This window comes from Lepidothrix coronata, unplaced genomic scaffold (assembly GCF_001604755.1).
Source record: "Lepidothrix coronata isolate B3197 unplaced genomic scaffold, Lepidothrix_coronata-1.0 Scaffold192, whole genome shotgun sequence".
Taxonomy (NCBI): Eukaryota; Metazoa; Chordata; class Aves; order Passeriformes; family Pipridae; genus Lepidothrix; species Lepidothrix coronata.
In genome coordinates, this window is record NW_016690372.1 from 663,670 (window position 1) to 680,687 (window position 17,018).

The 17,018-nt window shown below is 42.5% G+C and overlaps 2 protein-coding genes across 3 annotated transcripts in view; one reads left to right on the top strand and one right to left on the bottom strand.

The window, feature by feature from the left end:
- On the bottom strand, positions 1–14,416 carry ALKBH1 (alkB homolog 1, histone H2A dioxygenase). The gene is made up of 6 exons (XM_017831514.1): positions 14,288–14,416; positions 11,421–11,529; positions 6,880–7,042; positions 3,311–3,401; positions 2,019–2,212; positions 1–1,488 (listed from the first exon to the last, which is right to left on the bottom strand). Exons 1-6 carry the CDS (start codon positions 14,414–14,416, stop codon positions 1,065–1,067), a joined length of 1,110 nt encoding a protein of 369 aa, XP_017687003.1. The 3' UTR covers positions 1–1,064.
- SLIRP (SRA stem-loop interacting RNA binding protein) overlaps positions 13,997–17,018 on the top strand; it is a 4,403-nt gene continuing 1,381 nt past the window's right edge. The window contains exons 1-3 of one of the 2 annotated variants that reach the window (XM_017831515.1): positions 14,449–14,592; positions 14,767–14,825; positions 16,371–16,478. In XM_017831515.1, coding sequence (XP_017687004.1) covers positions 14,499–14,592; positions 14,767–14,825; positions 16,371–16,478 — 261 coding nt within the window. In that variant the 5' untranslated portion in view covers positions 14,449–14,498. Of the gene's footprint in view, positions 14,593–14,766; positions 14,826–16,370; positions 16,479–17,018 lie in introns of both variants that reach the window. The other variant, XM_017831516.1, reaches the window with a different exon arrangement.

The window sequence follows — 17,018 nt, forward strand, 5'->3', positions numbered from 1 at the left end:
TTTATTCATTGGGAAAGTGCAACAAAATACCCCAGGGATAGCGCATTCCACTCCAGCAATTAAAATTGCATTAAAAAGCAGATAGGAAAGTCTGAGTCTTAAAAAGAACTGGCACAAAAGCTGGTGCTTTTCTTTGTTTCAATATATTTATCTTCGGGTGACAGAGATAGTCACTGATTAATTTTTTAGGTACTTAATTTACAACTTCATTGCTTCTATTTGCAAGTCATTCTGTTCCTTAAAGATGCTAGCTTGGGACTGGGAACCATAATCCACAGGCACTCAAGGGGGGGGCAGTTTTGAAAGAATAGAGATGTTGGGCTCAGTCACATACTTTCTGCTGGGAGGAGACCCAGCCGGGAGCTACTAGATATTCTAAGTAGATATTGCCCCCAGTTGTTTCTCTCTAAAATCTGAGATACGAAAAAATGTCCAGTACCACTCATAAAAGCAGATTCTGCTGCAGCTGAGAGGGTGCAAGAGGAAAAAGGAGAGCACAGGACTACAGCAAGCTTATAGCAGGTGTCGTTTGAGGGAGCTACCAGTTTCTGACCACTAGACCAATTTTTGCTGTAGAGGTAATTCTCTTCAAAATGCTGCAGGTAAGTCTCATGCCTATAGCAGCCTATCCTCATTTATATTTGCTACTGCACTTCAGCTGAGCTTTACAAGCCAAACAAGATTCTTTAATACATAGCAAATATGTATCTTTTGCTGATGCTTTCTGCCTAATGATTTCAAAATACTTAAAGAGCATCACTCACAAAGCTTAAACTAAGCTTAACCAAATGCTTAAACCATACAGATATTTTAAAGGGAACAGAGTAAACATCTGCAACAAAATGGCAATAGAGTTCATCTCCTGAGTCTCAGTCCTGAACTTAACCCTTCTTTTCATTTTAAATTCTTTCCCCCCCACCACCTATTTCTTACAGTAAGCAGGACTACATTTATTCTGCACAAGTTTATTATCCCAGTACAGACATGTGACTTGCAATATTACATTAGTCCTAATTCCATATGGAGGTTGCCTGTCCCGTCCATGCCAGCACAATCTCCTGGTCTCAGCTGACTGTATTTGGTTTATGTCTCTTGCCTCTGCTGTTCTCCTCATGGTGACTGTCTTCAGAGGGTGCTTGGCCCTTTCCATTTGTGTCAGAATCCTCTGGAAATTTCTGACCCTCAGCCAACACCTGCCGAATAGTCATATTAATGCGGGAAGACTGCAGGTACTTGGCACACACCTGCCAGTCCTCATCGGAGCTGTGTTCAATGACTGAGCCAACAGGAAGGTCTGAAGGAAGTGCTTGGTCGAGGCAGGAAGGCACGGCTGTCCCCTCAGGGTTGGGGAGCACGCGAGGGACAGCGTGGTACAGCAGGCGGCTCAAGCCAGACATCACCATGATATCTCCACTGTGCATGAACATCGCCGTTGGGGCCTCCTCCCGCTTACGGCCCCCAAGCAAAAATATTGAGGATTGCCCAAAACTAGAGATGGTATAAGGATGGAGAGAGAAGAGAAAACAAATTCAGGTAGAGAACAACTATCTGTACAATAAGAAAATATCAGTAGCTAAATCCCTTTATAAAAACTCCATGCAATCATGAAAACCAGATGGGCTCCTAGTAACAACTTTACAATTAGAAAATGAAAAACAGACTAAGAGGCCTGGTTCAAGATAGGCACTGTGTGAGCAGTTGTCCTGCCAGTGTGAAGCTCTGCTGAGTTATTTCATCCTTGCCTGTTAGTACCAATTGACACTCTGCTGCTTTAGAGCAGAACAGTGCTCTGTGCAAAGAGTTCTTCCGCTCCAGGTGCTACATCCATGCTATTCAAGCAGTCCTCAAAGAAAAACCTAAGTCCTTGAACTACAGTCTTCTGCTATTCAAATCTTCAGAGAGTGAAGATTATATACCCAATTAGCAAAGTACATCATACTGGCTTCCTATAACCATATGCAACTCTAGAAAATAGCCACTAATCTTTCCACAACGCTCAAGTGCTTTCCTTGACTTACCTGAACGATAAAAGGGGCCGAGAATGGTCTAGTTCAGACTCATCCACATGAATTCCCAGTGAAGAGTCAAAATGATAGTAGTTCAAGATCCCTGCTTGGGCTTGGAAACCCCTGAAACCGCAGGCTGCAGCCACTTGTTCTGACAGGAATGCAAGGTCTGAGGGGAAAGGAGTGTGGTGATTTGCTGAGTACTTCTGGAAGAAGGAGAGCAAAGGAAAAAAAACAAACAAAGCCACACCCAACACATCAGAGCAGCAAATACAATTGGAAACAAACATTGAACAAGAACTCAAAAGTCTGGCTGAAAGTCACAGAGAAGGACATAGTTTGCCTAGAAAATGACTACAACACAGGCACAACTACAGCAAGTTTACCTCTTATCATTAAATTCTTGGCCTATGCTGAGACTGCCAGAGATTCAATTAATCATGGAGTTAATCATTTTATCTAGATGCTAAACTTGAAGTCAGTAAGATTAGTACCAACATCCTGAGGATCTTCTCAGTCACAACCAAAAGCTGCCAACAGAAAGACAGTTCTGTAGCTCACCATGAGAGCTACAAAACAAGCATCTTTGTCCCTTTTTGAAGAATAAGAAACAGGAGTTGATTGCAAAACTACTTTTTCTCTCTCCCATGAGTGATTCTGAGAGGACTGAAAGAGAATACCCATACTTTTATTAAGGCCATCCAATAAACAGGTTGATCTGGTAAATAAAAGGCTGCAAGCAGATTTGGTTACCTTCAATATACTGATAAGATGCATATCCACTCTGCCAGTCTTTCTCAGCCTCCATCTAACTCAGTCTTATGAAAACAATTTTATTTTCATCAGGAGCCTCAAAACAGCTGTTAGTTGGTAAGACTGGTTCAGAATCATTTAAGTTCAAAATCACAGGAGCAGCCATCTCTTCTTGCTCCTGTTCATCCCTTCAAAGAGGAGTAGTTTCTCAGAAGTCATTCTGACCTTAAATAGTTAACAATGCTTTTGTGATCATCCCTTTTGGTACGATAAAAATGCTCACTTACCCTGACATAAGAGGTAAGGTCTAGAGCTGAGTGTATGCTATAACAATAACTCTCAAAGGAAAGAATGCAGCAATGGATTTGTGCTGTTAAATCCTTCACAGTGAACTAATACAGATTAAAATGTTCTAAAAAGCATAGTATGTTACAGCCTTTCCTCAAGACTGTCTTGTAGATCATACATGTTTTATTTGATGATGTCCTCCTCTGTTTGCCATTTTGAGTGCTTACAGCTAACAAAAATGGAGAAGAATTTAATTCCAATACCTTAGTATCCCAGTTATAATGGTAACCAAGGGTCACCCAGCGCAGCTTCTCCAATAAGCTTCTGGGCTCCCGTTTACTGGAACCTTTCCTTCTACAAAGACAAAATGGAAAGAAAGAGAACATGTGTTAATTTCTGAGGGCTCTTCTGGTAGTGCAGCATACAGTAATGAGATTCACTCATCCATACGACAGCCTATTAAAACCAATGCATGCTAAACTTTTATTTTCGGTGCCCATACTGTTTTCCTCTGAAGACCTTGAAAATTTAGTTCATGCAATCTGTGCAAGCTATGGGGCCTGCTGCCAACTGCTGTCAGTTTGAAAGCTGGTGTTTTCAACATGGTACCTAACAGGTTATCAGATGGAGACAACACAATGAACTGATGCAGATTTAGAAGTCAGAATTAAACATGTTCTATTTGAGCACCTGAAACTGAAAGACCAGAATCTGAAGATCTGAAAGCTGCAAATGCAATGAAAAAATATTCTAGGGACTTAAGAGAAAATTACAAGAAAGGAAAATGATTTGCCTCACAGTGAAGCATAGCATGCTGCCTAATACTGCAAAGGACAGTTAGTTCTACTACTTGGAACTTTGACAAGAAGTCCTTAGGATGGTCTGAGTCAATGTTCAGTAAGAAGCAAGACTGCTCCAGCTATGACCATACACTTGTAACATCAAGAAGTCTAGACTGCAGGTGTCCCCTATCTGCTATGCAGGACAAAGAACTGTTCTTCTTAAGTGACAACCCTAAAGCTCTGATGCCACACACCAATTTACCCTTCTTACTTGAAGGTAGCAAAGGGAGGCCAAGACTTCAGGGAGGGACTTTTAGTACGGCCTATGGAAATGTTCTTGAAAAGTTACAGAGTATAAGTAAGTAAATTAGTGACAAATAGGAAAAGGAAGGTACACAAATATCTTCTAGTGTACTCATTCCAGTAATTTCAGCTTATTTTCTCAAGCCAAGTCACGTGTTACAGTAAAAAAAAAAAACAAAACACACACACAAAGAAAAAAATATACTCAGAAGATCCCAATAAACAGTAGCACCAGACAGCTGGCTCTCATTTATAGCCTCTTTAGTTCAGCATGACATGCTCTCTTTTACAAAACTTCATATTTGTGCTGCCATGGTCAAGTCTCAGTCAAGCATCTGCATTTGATGTGTTTTTCTACCTGGATATGCAGCTTGTTTCTGCCCTTCAACTATACCATACTGATAGCTCCTAAGATAAACCAGGAACAGGAGTAAAAGGCCAGTTTCTTTGCCTTTAGTCTCACTGATTATTGTAAGAAAGTAGTCTTTCCAGTTTCCATCTTTGTCATAGCTAACAGCAACACAGTAACTGCCACGTACATTCTGCTTGGAACAATTTCTGGAGCCTACAAGCAGGTAACACAGCATTCAGAAAAAAAGAAAGCTCACAACTTGTTCCTGAACATCTTCAATTAATAGATAATGTTCATAATTGAACACTTTTAGCAAATGCCTTTTGAAAGTGCCCTTCTTTCACTACAGTGCTAGGGTGTTTGCACAACAGTGGGAACACCAAAATGCTCTGGAGGTCCTTATTCCCAGAACTTGGTATTTTGCATGCAATTTCTAAGAAAAAGTCTTAGTGTCATGTATCTGGAAACAATTGAGTTCCTAGATCTGAGCAGCAGGTGCTCCTACAAGAAAGCACAGAGAAATTCTGGTATAACTATGTTAGAACAAGACTGAACAGCATGGGGTCTTTGGTCTGAAGCTCCCTTGTTTCTTTATTCACTGGTAAATGATAGCATCTGTAAAACTCTGCCAGCCTTTTCCTTACACACAGGAACATACATACATACATATATATGTATATCCCTTGTAGGGATTCTCTGCCCCCTTTTATGCTTTTAATTGTCCCCAGCACTAGAGAAAATACTAAAGCTCCATTTTGTGAGGCAAGCATAGTGTATATATATGTCTAGGAGCCGTATCGACTCTTCCTATTTTGTGATTCCTGCATCCTGAAAAGAGCAAATAAGCCATGATCCAAGCACATTTATGCATCTTCCTGATGGCTTTAAAAAGCATTAACATTGTGACTCATCTTGGAAATGGATGTCTTTTTAGTTAAGCACTGTTTCTCCCCTCCCTGAAAGACTCTCGCTCCAGATACTAGAGAAGTTGGCTACTTTGATCTGCTGCCCCTGGGTATAAGCACAAATACAGCAGTTTGCTCACTTGAAGACTCAGGCAAGTGCTTAATAAAACTGCCAGTGTTTCTGCCAGCCATCACTCTTCTAAACACTGTTTTCAACTGAACTGGATTCAGCTGCAAATTAACCTCTGTTCTGATCATTCTCTTCATGCAGGAGGTGCTGCTGGGAGAGGCCTGTCAAGCTGGAACAACACCCTGCTTTTTTCAGCTATTGGGCACAATGCACAATCCTTTCAAAGAACAATTTTTCATCCTTGATGGAACACAAAAAAGGCGTCTGAATTTCTGTAACTAATTCTAACTGAGCCTGGAAAACACAAGTGAGGGCATAACTTCTCTCCTAGGAGCAAATAGTTAGATGTCCAAATCTTGCTTTTGCCATTCCATGTCTTGTAGATATTAAGAGTATTTTTAAAGAAAACTCTCAGCATGTCAATCTCGCTAAAAAAACTGAGGTGGAAGATGAGCATTGTAGGTAACTTTGGTTGCACCATCACATGAAACAATCGTTAGGGAAAATGAGCAGTGAAATCAATAAAGTAATGATAAATACCCAAACAGCTAAAAGTTAGATGCTGTTTACAGTACACAATCTTGTATGTATCTTTACAGGTGACTTTATTCAAGTTCAGGCTTTAAAGACTTTATCTTTTTTACAAAAACTTGCTACTTGACTTCAAAACTGGGACAAACTCTCCATTAAATTCCAAATCAGGTAGAGGAAAGGCAGCTGCATCAGCCACAGAATTCTGAACCTACAGGAATCTTTCAGAGTGAACAGCATTGCCATTAAAATGGTACATTTGATCCATTTAATTCAATCTCATACTGAATTAAGAAAAACCATAAACAAAATCAAACCAGAAGAAATACTTTAGAAAATAAAAACACAGCAACTGGTTGACTTGAGAAATTCAAAGAACTGCAGATAACAGCCTTTCAAATACAGTGTACTGCGTCCAAGAACTGACTGGGAAGAAATGCTAGTATGAGTGGGGAGTTTTGGAAAGGATCCCTTTTGCCTCAGGAAAACTGAGGCCTAGAGGGACTTCATGGTCCCACTTGCAGCTGAGCTTAGCAAGCTTCCAAGCACCATGATATCAGCCAGGGTCACTATTTTATATTTCACTCATGGCTTTAAAACAACATGCTACTAGAAAATCCCATTGAATATGAAATTAGAGAATTAACAAGGATGCAAATGAAGCCATGAAACATCCATCTTTAACCTGGCATGCCTGACACCATCTGTATACTGCCAGCATATACACAATCTTTTTCAGCTTCTCTTCCCTGCTCATTTTTCTTAGACCCTCTTGGAGCTGAGACCTGGCTCTATGAGTTTTGGCCACCAAAGGTGATTGTGGACTTACCTTAGTTGCTCCTTGCTCTGTCCCCACAGGTCAATGGTCTTCTCAGGAGCCATGTGCAGGTCCAGGTTGCAGACGTTGGGTTTCTGGGGGTATAGCTTGAGACATTGTTTCACCCAGTGTCGCTGGCAGCCAGGAAGGAAAGGGTTTGGTATGAAAATAAACCCTGACCACAAAGAAAAAAGGAGGGGATGGACAGAAAGTATGATTAGGCATTTTCCTGTTTTTTTTCCAAATCTAGAGCAAAGGACATGTGTTGGAGGTAGCGAAAAAACACCTTAGACAAACAACTACTGACTGTGCATGTAAGCTGAAGAAATCTATTATAGTTAAATTAAAACCTACTGCAATTTTTCGGTAAAAACAAATGGTGGCCACAAGGTAGAAGGCAGAGAGGGCAGCCAACAGTGGTCCAAGTAAAAAATGACAATAAAGAACATATCTGCATAAGGCATATTGATTACAGCAAATAAAGGAGTAAGAAATTGGAAAGTCATTTGCTCTGGAGTAAATTTTATTTTTTTTTAATGATTCAGCATGATTTTTCTCTTAAACCTTGCAGAGTTAAAGTAATTCTGCTCTAGTTTTTCTAGACTTCAGACTAGATTTAGCACTCTCTCTGAACTCATACTGTCTTCTTATTGCTGCTTCAGTGCCAAGAACTGTAGAAAGCAGTACCCAGGCTGAGCAAGTCTCTGTTAATGTGAAAGGTCCTCTCCTTTGCTTCATGCTTATTTCCAGGTAAGTCTGGTTGTATCCATACGTATTTAAGTATGGTAACACTCAGAAAGAGAGATAAAAGTTCAGTTATATCCCAAACTGCTTGTTGCAAATACTTTTCAGGCATTGTTAATTAATAAAACAAAGTAAACATGTAGCTAATCTTGTGCATTCATTTAGCCAGGCACCTCAACAGCCCAAGAAAGTGGGTTAGCAGCAGGGTAACAGATTGTTTTGGTCTATATCTTAACAGACAAGAATCCTTGACATAAGATCTGCCATCACCAGGAGTGCTAACAGGATTCTTCACTGGAATTTTCTCCCCAGCACCTTGGAGGTGTTTCCTTTCAGTCCAGGGTCAACATATTGATGAATGAGTGTCTGACAGGAAGGTGCTATTAGTCTGTATTGTACCTACTGTGAGAATCAAGGCACTCTCTCAAAGGCTGTCAATTCAGTAAGACTCACCAACACAAAATCCATATACAAAGAGATATAGGAGTATAGGAGGAACAAAGAAAAAGGAGGTTTTAAGGTTTTGGCCTACTGTGTCTTTTGAACTTCTCAGTATATTAAGTTAAACAGAGACAAAAATAGATGAAAAAGGAAGAAGCAAGGCTAGGAGTCAGTCTCAGTAGGATAAAAACTTGCCTTGTGGCCTTATGAAAGTGGTAATAAAAACACAAAAAGAGCTTCCTGCTAGCATCTCTCACAGACTCAAGATTAAAGCAACTGGTTCGAAAAAAAGTCTTCAGTGTATTAATAACATACAGTCGTTCATTTCACTCCATTCCCTGCACTTCCAGGCTATGGCAGCCTTCTGACAGATGTGGTTACAAGAAGTTTCTTTGCCAGAAGCATAAAATTTACTTTCTGTTGGCCTCTGCATAGAACAGAATAACAATACTGCCCTTCCTGTCTATAGCTTTTGATGTGGGGTTCTCAAAGCACTTTACTACATTAATGAAATTACATTCTACTATGCATGTATTATCTCCAGGTATTAATGAAGGAACTGAAGCCTGAAGGGTTAGTTACAAGCAGAGATGAGAACAAGAATCCAGATTTTATGGCTTTTATATCAGAAGCTTAGAAGGCACTCATGTCCCTCCAAACCTTTCATTGACCTAGGTTTCTCCTAAGAAACCAGATTAGTTTAGATTTACAAAAGCACTAACAACTAAAAAGTGGGTTACTGCTATGCTTCTTGTGTCAAGAAAGGCAGAAACTGAATTTCTAGCAGTTGCACAGCTTTACTATAAAATTCTACGCAAACACTCAAGATTAATAGTGCTAGAAATCAGTGCCTTGCCACACATAGGAGGGAGAAGAGTAAGAAATAAGAAATATATTCTGTAGCAATCTCTCTGAAGTGACTAAAGAACACCACAGACAAGCCTGTGACAACACAATTGAACCTCTTGGCCTTGAAAGAGTTGGTGTAAGTGGGAAGGGCAAAAGAAGAATTCTTTGGGGATCTGTACACTAAAGGAAACAGCCTTGAGGAAGCAAATGCAGTTCTCTTACTGCAGCAAAATCTTGCTACATAGTAGGAATTAATTTGCACCTAAAGAAAGTGGCCTCCGGCCTCAGTCAAAAGAAAGATAACACACGCAGAAGTCCAACAAGAAAAACCTCTCATAAAACAAATGTGCGTCAGTTATAAAGACCCAAAGACAGCATCGGCCACATCTCACAGAACTCAGGTCAACACAATGGAAGTTCATTCAGCTTCTTTAGTCTTATATTTCATTGCTGTGGGAACAAAACCAAATGACTTCCCTTCCATTTGCCCACAGACAAACAAGAAATTCACACTTCATTTAGAGGGCTATTGGGGCAGTTGGTTACACATCTTGTAGTGCTTTAAGATGTCCAGATAAAGGGTAGCTGGAAAAGGATAAAATATTATTCTTTTCAAATCCATACATGACTTGATTCTAAACAGGACAGAGAATTTGTCAATGTATTTACATTTCATTTTAGTGAAAGGTTTCCTTTCCCAAAGCAGAAGAAAAATGCAGCTAAGTGGAACACTTGTGATTCCCCACACCCCCTATATTATTACTAGGAAAGGTGTTTAGACAGACAGTAAATGATAAGCAGATCAAGTGAGTGCAGCTATAATACGACAAGTAAGTGGAACAAAAAGTGTGTAGAGGCAAGAGGCTTAAGCCTTTCTCCTGAAGTTATTCAATTCCCGGTGTATTAAACATGCCAGATGGATAGCATGGCTGCCTCAGTTTCAGAAATGGCAGGCTGGCTTCATAGCAACCCACACAGAAACGGACCGAGGTCCCAATGTACCAAAAGAAACATGAGAAAAAACAAAATTAATCAAACAAAAATCCTTGAAATAAGGAGGATCTGGGGAACTACAAGCTCATCAGCCTTATCGAAACCCCTGGTAAGATTACGGAGCAAACTTTCAAGGCAGCCATTTCCAGACACATGGTGGTTGGGAACAGACAGTATGGAAGGCAAATTTTGTCTAACTAGCCTTACTATCTGTTACAGTGAGATATCCAGACAAGGGGGAAGTAGGGGATGCTGCTTACCTTGGCTTTAGAAAAGCTTTCCACTCGGCCTCCTGCAGCATCATTGGAGCCAAACTGGATTTTATGAGCAAATTAAAAGGGTGAGCAAAAGGTGACTGGACCACCAGGCTTAAAGAGTAGTGATTTGATGATTCAAAGTCTAGCTGATGGCTGTTATGAGCTGCATTCCTTGATCCTGGGGCCAAGACTGATAACTACATCTACATTAACAACCCGGATGATGGGACGTTCATCCTCATTTCAGTTACAGATAACACTAAACTGGGGCAGTGGTGGATATGCTGCCATATCCATTCGGCTGCCACTGAAAGGGACTTTGACAAATCGAAGGAATGGGCTAATGAGAACATCAGGAAGTTCAACAGTGGTAATCCTGCACCTGGGGCAGAATAATCCCATGCAACAGTATGGCCTGAGAACCCAAGAGGAGCTCCAAACCAAAGGGCCAGGGGGCCTTGAGGACCAAGTGCACGTGAATCAGGAGCACACCTGATACAGTGAGGGCTGGTGACACATTTTCCAGTATTGGTGAGCGCTACCTACAGGGAGGAGGGGAGCCAGATTCTTCTCAGAGGTGCACAGCAAGATTATGAGAGGCAACAGTCACAAATGACAGCAAGAGGATTTTTTATTAGATATAACATTAAAATAAAAAAATCACAGGAGTGACCAAACACTGGTAAAAGTGCCCAGAGAGGGTGTGTAATCTCCGTCCTTGGAGATTTCCAAAATTCATCCATACAAAGCTCTGAGAGTCCTGATCTAACTTGCAACTTCATCCTGCTTTAAGTAGGGTTTTGGCCTATACCTCTGGAGGCCTCTTCCAACCTAGCCTCTTTCTGTGATTCTACTAGCTGAACTGCAAACCTAAGACACATTTCAATTTCTGAAACAACCTGCCTAATGAAATTACTCTGTACATTGAATAGGCCAAGAGTTTCTTATCATTTACTGTACTCGGTGTCCTACACTAACAAGTAAATGCAACACTTCAACACTGGAATTGCTGTATTTCAGCCACTTATCCAATTTGCATGACATACATTGAGGAAAAACAGATTCTACAGAAATAAAATCTCTGCCAAAGGCAACAGGAATCCATTCTCCTGAGCTATGGTCTGGTTGATCTCACTGTGAAACAACCAGCCCTCCTCACCTTCATATACATATCACTGCATCCCACCCTTTAGCTAGGTAAGATAGAAGATGCATGAATCCAAAGCAACAAGCTTGTATTTAATTTTTCTTGAAATCAGAAGCACCTACCTGGATACCCATTGAGGCCATAGGCTTTCCACTGGCTAACTGGCTGTAATCCTGCCCTGTAGGCATCTTGATCACTGACTGAAGAAATACTGAGCTGTGATCTGAACACCTGGCAAAAGAAAACAAATCTGGTTAAAAAAAAAGTAAGAAACACAAAGCTTGTCCAAAACCAGCACCTATAAGAAAGACTGCTACCACATTCCAAAGTAAGTCTCATGAAAATGCCAACTGCACCACAGAACTACTGCCTGAACAGCCATGACCAGGACAGGGCATTCTGGTAACAGAACTCAACATAAGAATCAAAGGATACCTACACACTTTTACAATACTTTTACAATACTAGAGATGGAGAGAGGTGTCCTCCATTCATAAAAAAAAACCCCAAACACTATGTAACAGTGAGAAAAAAAATCATCATTATTTATCCATTTCCACAGTACAGCCTCATCATTAAAAAACATTCTGGTAATTATCAATCTTCATTAGAGAGCAACATACCCATAACACTTAACACTTTCAAAGAACATTCCAAATACAAGTTGCTCATGATCCTATAGAGTACATGCCTATTCTCTTCTGTAGTTCACAGAAGGAGAAGCAGTACAGCAATTATGTACCCAAAGCTGTCTGATGTGAAGGACTGCAGAAACCCTGTCAATTCTGAATACCACACTGCCACTTCTGTTCCCAACAGCACGGTCAACAGCCCGAGGCTTAGCAAAATATATTTTCTTGACACATTCTTTTAAGTTGCAACAACACATGTATTTAAACTGCAATAAGCCAACATTTGCAGAAAAAAACCCCAAACTCATCTACTGCGTTTCCACTCCTTTTTCCCCTTATAACAGGGAACTGTCCTAAGAAAGGCAGGGTAGAGGCAGGTAGGTTTTGTTCCATCTTAGTTCCCCAGTTCAGCTCTCCATGCAGCTGTGGAAAAGTACAGGCTCATAAAGGGAAAGAGATGGCCAGGCACAGTAGGAATAAGCAGGCAGAGAGAAGCAAGACCTTGTCTATGTCAACTTAAAGTATATGTGAAATTAGGGTCTTTGCACACAGACTCTGCAGTGGTGCATGTGTAAACCAGTCTCTCTGCAGGCTGACAACTCTGGTTAACATCTTCTGAGCAACAGGACTAAATTACATACATAGAATTTCTGAGAAAAATCTAAACTGGTGTTGGGCAGCAGCTTCTTGCAATGTGCTCAGTTTTGCCATTTTTTCAGCTCTCTGCCAAAAGCAGCTTTGTGACTGCCACCCCCGAGGAGTTTAGTTCACAGTCCTGTCCACAGAACATCCCCAGTAAGGCTCTCCCTCTAAGACTCTGCCACCTCTCTGCCTGCTCAAACTGCTTCCACACCACCTGTTGCCTGGGCTTTTGGAGAACAGGCGGTTTCTATACTGAAGAACTACACATGCTGAATCAGTTAAATAAGCCTGGTAACAGGGCAGATGGGGTATGTCACATTTCACTGAAAAGCTCAATTGCTTGAAGCAGTTTTCTGAGAGAAAAGAAGCAATATTATCTGGGCCAATTTGCCTGGCCTGTAGCTCTTTAAGAGAAAAGCCAGATGTTTTTAAGCTGGGGGAAAGATGTTTTCTCTATTAAGCTGTCACCTGATCTTACAAGGTAACAGGCACAAAAAGAACGATATTGAGAGGGGACAGATGCTTGGGATGCTTTCAAGTACTTTGAATTTCCCAAAAGAGCCATAATACTGTAATCCTTTATCAAATACAGAATTCCTGCAAGCTCAAGAAAAGCTGAAATGTTAACAACTTCCTTGGTTAATGCTAATGCCTCTAACAGTGTCATACGGGTCAGGCTTTGTGTTCCATTTATAACAGCAAAGTTATAGCCTAAAAATAAAAAATAAAGAAAAATAAATATTTTAATAGAAGAGTGAAAACAAAAGACTAAGCATTGCAACTATGAAAAATTGACAGCCAAGTTTCATTTTAACTATATTCCCTACTCCTTTTTCGATGCAGGCTCATAAGTAAAAAATCTCTGGTAAACAATACTTCGGCATGTATCTGTCATCCTTTCATGACAAAATAGAAAACTAGTTTTGAGGATCACTTCTCCATTACTCAAGACATGGTAAACTACTAACCACGATGGCTGCTACTTTCAGCTGTGCTCCTGATGGCATGCCCCCAACCCACTACATCAGCCGAACTTGTCCTGATGACTAAGCCAAGCGTTTATTACAGGGGAGTGAGAAAGGAGAAGAAACTTAAGCAGTGGGAAGATAGCACAGCAGGGGGAAGCTGATCCCAGATCACTCGGTTGTTTCAGGGCTAAGAAAAGGGCCATTAGGCCCAGGAAACAATATCAGCTCCGAAAGTGAAACTTGCTTTTTTTCTGTTCACGCATTTCTTTGCTTCTCTCAACGTGTTACACGTGGTTCTATTAGAGGCTTTGGAAACCGCCTACTGCAGTGCAGGGAGCTACTTAAACATTACGGAAGTGAAGTAAATATAAGCAAAAGTAGTAAATCTGCGCCTAGGCGTCGCGCTGGGCAGGGGCGGCTGGGCGGCCCCCTGTGGCCTCGGGCGGAGTCCCACGGGCCTCGGGGGCCCTGGGCGAGCCCGGCTCTGGGGCCCGCGAGGGGAGGGGCCCGGGCCCTTCCCAGCTGCCTCTCTCGAGTCACGCACTGGTTTTTAAACAACACGGGGACCCGTAAGAGGCTCAGCGCTGGAGTGCAGTGTCCTCTAGCCAGAAACGGGGCAGCATTAGGGACTTGGCGTCGAGAATGAAGGGAAGCAGCGACACAGCCACAGCCCCGCGCTGAGACACCGCGCAGAGGGCGGGACGCACACGCAGCCCCTCGCCGCGGGCAGGAGCAACCCGGCGTTACCTGGCCCCCCGGCGCGGAGAAGTCCACCACGCCGCGCAGGTCGGACACGTCACGCTGCCGGTAGAAGCGAAAGAGCCGGCGAAACGCGTCCTCCCCGCCCTCCCGGGTCAATGCTGCCGCCGCCGCCATTTTGGGCCGGCCGAGGCGGGCGATGCTGCCGGGGCGGGGCGGGGCAGGCCGGGCTCTCCTTCCCGCCCACCGCAGTCCCGACATGGCGGCGGCCGGCGCGGCGCGGGCGTTTGGGCGCCGTTCCCGGCAGCTCTTCGACATCTTTGTGGCTGAGGTTCCCTGGACAGTGTCGAGCAGTGAGTCTGCCCCCTCATCTCTCCCCTCCTTCCCTGGCCCATCCTTCACCGGTGCCGAAGCTGGCGGGGTCGGGCGGCCCCTCCGCGTGTGCCGGCACAGGCCGGGGGTCGGGCCAGAGCGGCGCGGCTGCGCGGAGGCGGCGGGCCGGGGTAACCAGGCGCGTTTCCCCACAGAGGAGCTGAAGGAGTACTTCTCCCAGTTCGGGTCGGTGCAGAGGTGCCAGCTGCCGTTCGTGAGTACCTGCGCGTCCTCTGGGCCGCTGTTCATGCCCTCTTAGTGAAGCGGGGAAGAGCTGGCGGCTGGACCTGCGGCTGAAGGCCTGCCCCGGAGCAGCTTCCCCGCTTCCTAGGAGCTGCTCTCTGGAGGCCTTATCTTGTACTCTAGTCTGGTTTTCAGTGCTCGCCACCCTTGGCTCCTTCTCCCAGCGGGTGCCACCACTTGTCTGCGAGCTGTAGGCCTTATTGAAACTTAATGGTCTCCGTTGTACAAAGCACATCTCTCAGATCCTGTTGATGCTGCCAGTTCTGAATAACGAACCGAAAAGTGGTTTGAGCTTCTCTATCTTGTTATCATTCTTCTGACAGAGAATAAAGGTTTTATGTGCCTGGTCTTACTGGCCAAAATACTAAAGGTGTGGGTATGAACCTACAGTCGTTTCCTGCTGTGGGTTCAGACCCCATCCAGAGTGTGGGGCTAACCATAACCTCTGCAGGGTGCTGCCAAGCTGTTTGTGCCTCTACCGTTTAGGCTGTTTATCTTCTGAGCATGTAGGTCAGGGATCGTACTATCCAGTGCAGTTCCTTAGAGATGAACGGTCAAAAAAAGTTTTCCTTTATGGGTAAGTTGCCGACCATCACTGAAGTAGAAGTTCTCCTGCCTGCTTGTGTTTCTTCATGTGAAGTAATGGTCTGTTAGATTAAGCTGAGTGTGTAGTGAGCTCCAGTTAGTGAGCTGATGGGTTTGCTATCAGTTGAGGACTAATTTGGAAATGGAAAAAGACAGTTTGAAACAGGCTGGCTATTTCCAAACACTTGAAGCTTAGGTGCCTGCCTGCCACACTGTTCCTCAGGCCCAGGACAGGCTGCATTGCGTTGTTGCAAACCCAGCTCCATCACTGATTGAAGTGACACCCATGTGTATGTTTTGATTCAGCGATTACTTTAGGAGTTTCATTAATGCTTAAAACTGCCAGAGATACAAAAATCTGTCAGCAGTGTAAGACAGTCTAATTTAGACATTGCTGTGATACTGAAACCAGACAGTACCTTGTGGGCAAAACCTTCACTGGTGGTTTGGGAGTGCTGCCAGTCATGCCTGATGATCAGTGGCAGATTGAACCTGAACCTGATTGAACCCTGAATTGAATTCTGCTTTCTTAGTCTCTTAAGCAGCTGCTTTATCTTGCTAAATGCTTTTCAAGTACTGCAGCCACTTAAATGTCAGTTCTGTTGTGACTGGCTTATTAGTAGGTAAATACTGCTGTTTGAAACTACTGTCTCTGCATTATTACAGGCTTCAACTATAACTTAAAATCTTGAATTTTTTTATTATTGCTAGATTCAAATTGAAAGGGAGGCAGAACAGCCTTTGCTAGGCCCCCACATGCTGTCAATGATAGCAAAAGTCTTAAAGTGTGAAAAAAGCTCCTGAAACAGCAAGTGTGCCAATTTCTCTGATAATTTCTGAATCCTTAAATTCAATATCCACAGAAAGTTTTAACAGCCTATGTGAATATTTCATATAGTAATTGTATCTTACTTTTTTAACTGGTGATTAGGACAGAGATACAGGCTTTCACAGACGTTATTGCTGGATTAAATTCTCAACTCCAGAAGATGTTCAGAACGTGTTAAAGAAGGATTCCCACATACTTGAAGGTTCCAAGGTAATGTGCTAATTTCCTTAATGAAGTAATGAGTTGACACTCTGCCTGTGATTTGACACAGTAACATGAAAATATTCAAAGTGTGATTAAGCATTTTGCTACTCAGCATGCTTTTAACGTTTTCTAAATAATTAACACTTCTCTTTATTCCCTTCTCTCACTTCAAGTTGTTAGGGTCGAAGATCATTGAGATACCACAGAGATCACTCTCTAGAGGCCAAAAACTGCTATGCTAAAGGAATGTGAATACAGTAAAACCGTTTGAGATCTGCAATGCAATTAGTTTGTAATTTGCAATACAGGTTTCTGCAGATGGATTCTAATATCTAATCTGGATGTTGGTTGACAGAGGAAACATGACAAAGTAATGCTAATCTTTGAACTTCAGTGAAATTTATTTTACTTCAGCCATCATTTCATACAGGAGAAATCAGCTGCCTGCTTTCATGTGTTCAAAATAAAAAAACCCCTAATTTAAAGTTCTCTCTATCTTTAACATTTTACATGGTAGTGAAGGAAAAAATGTGACACTTTGGTAAT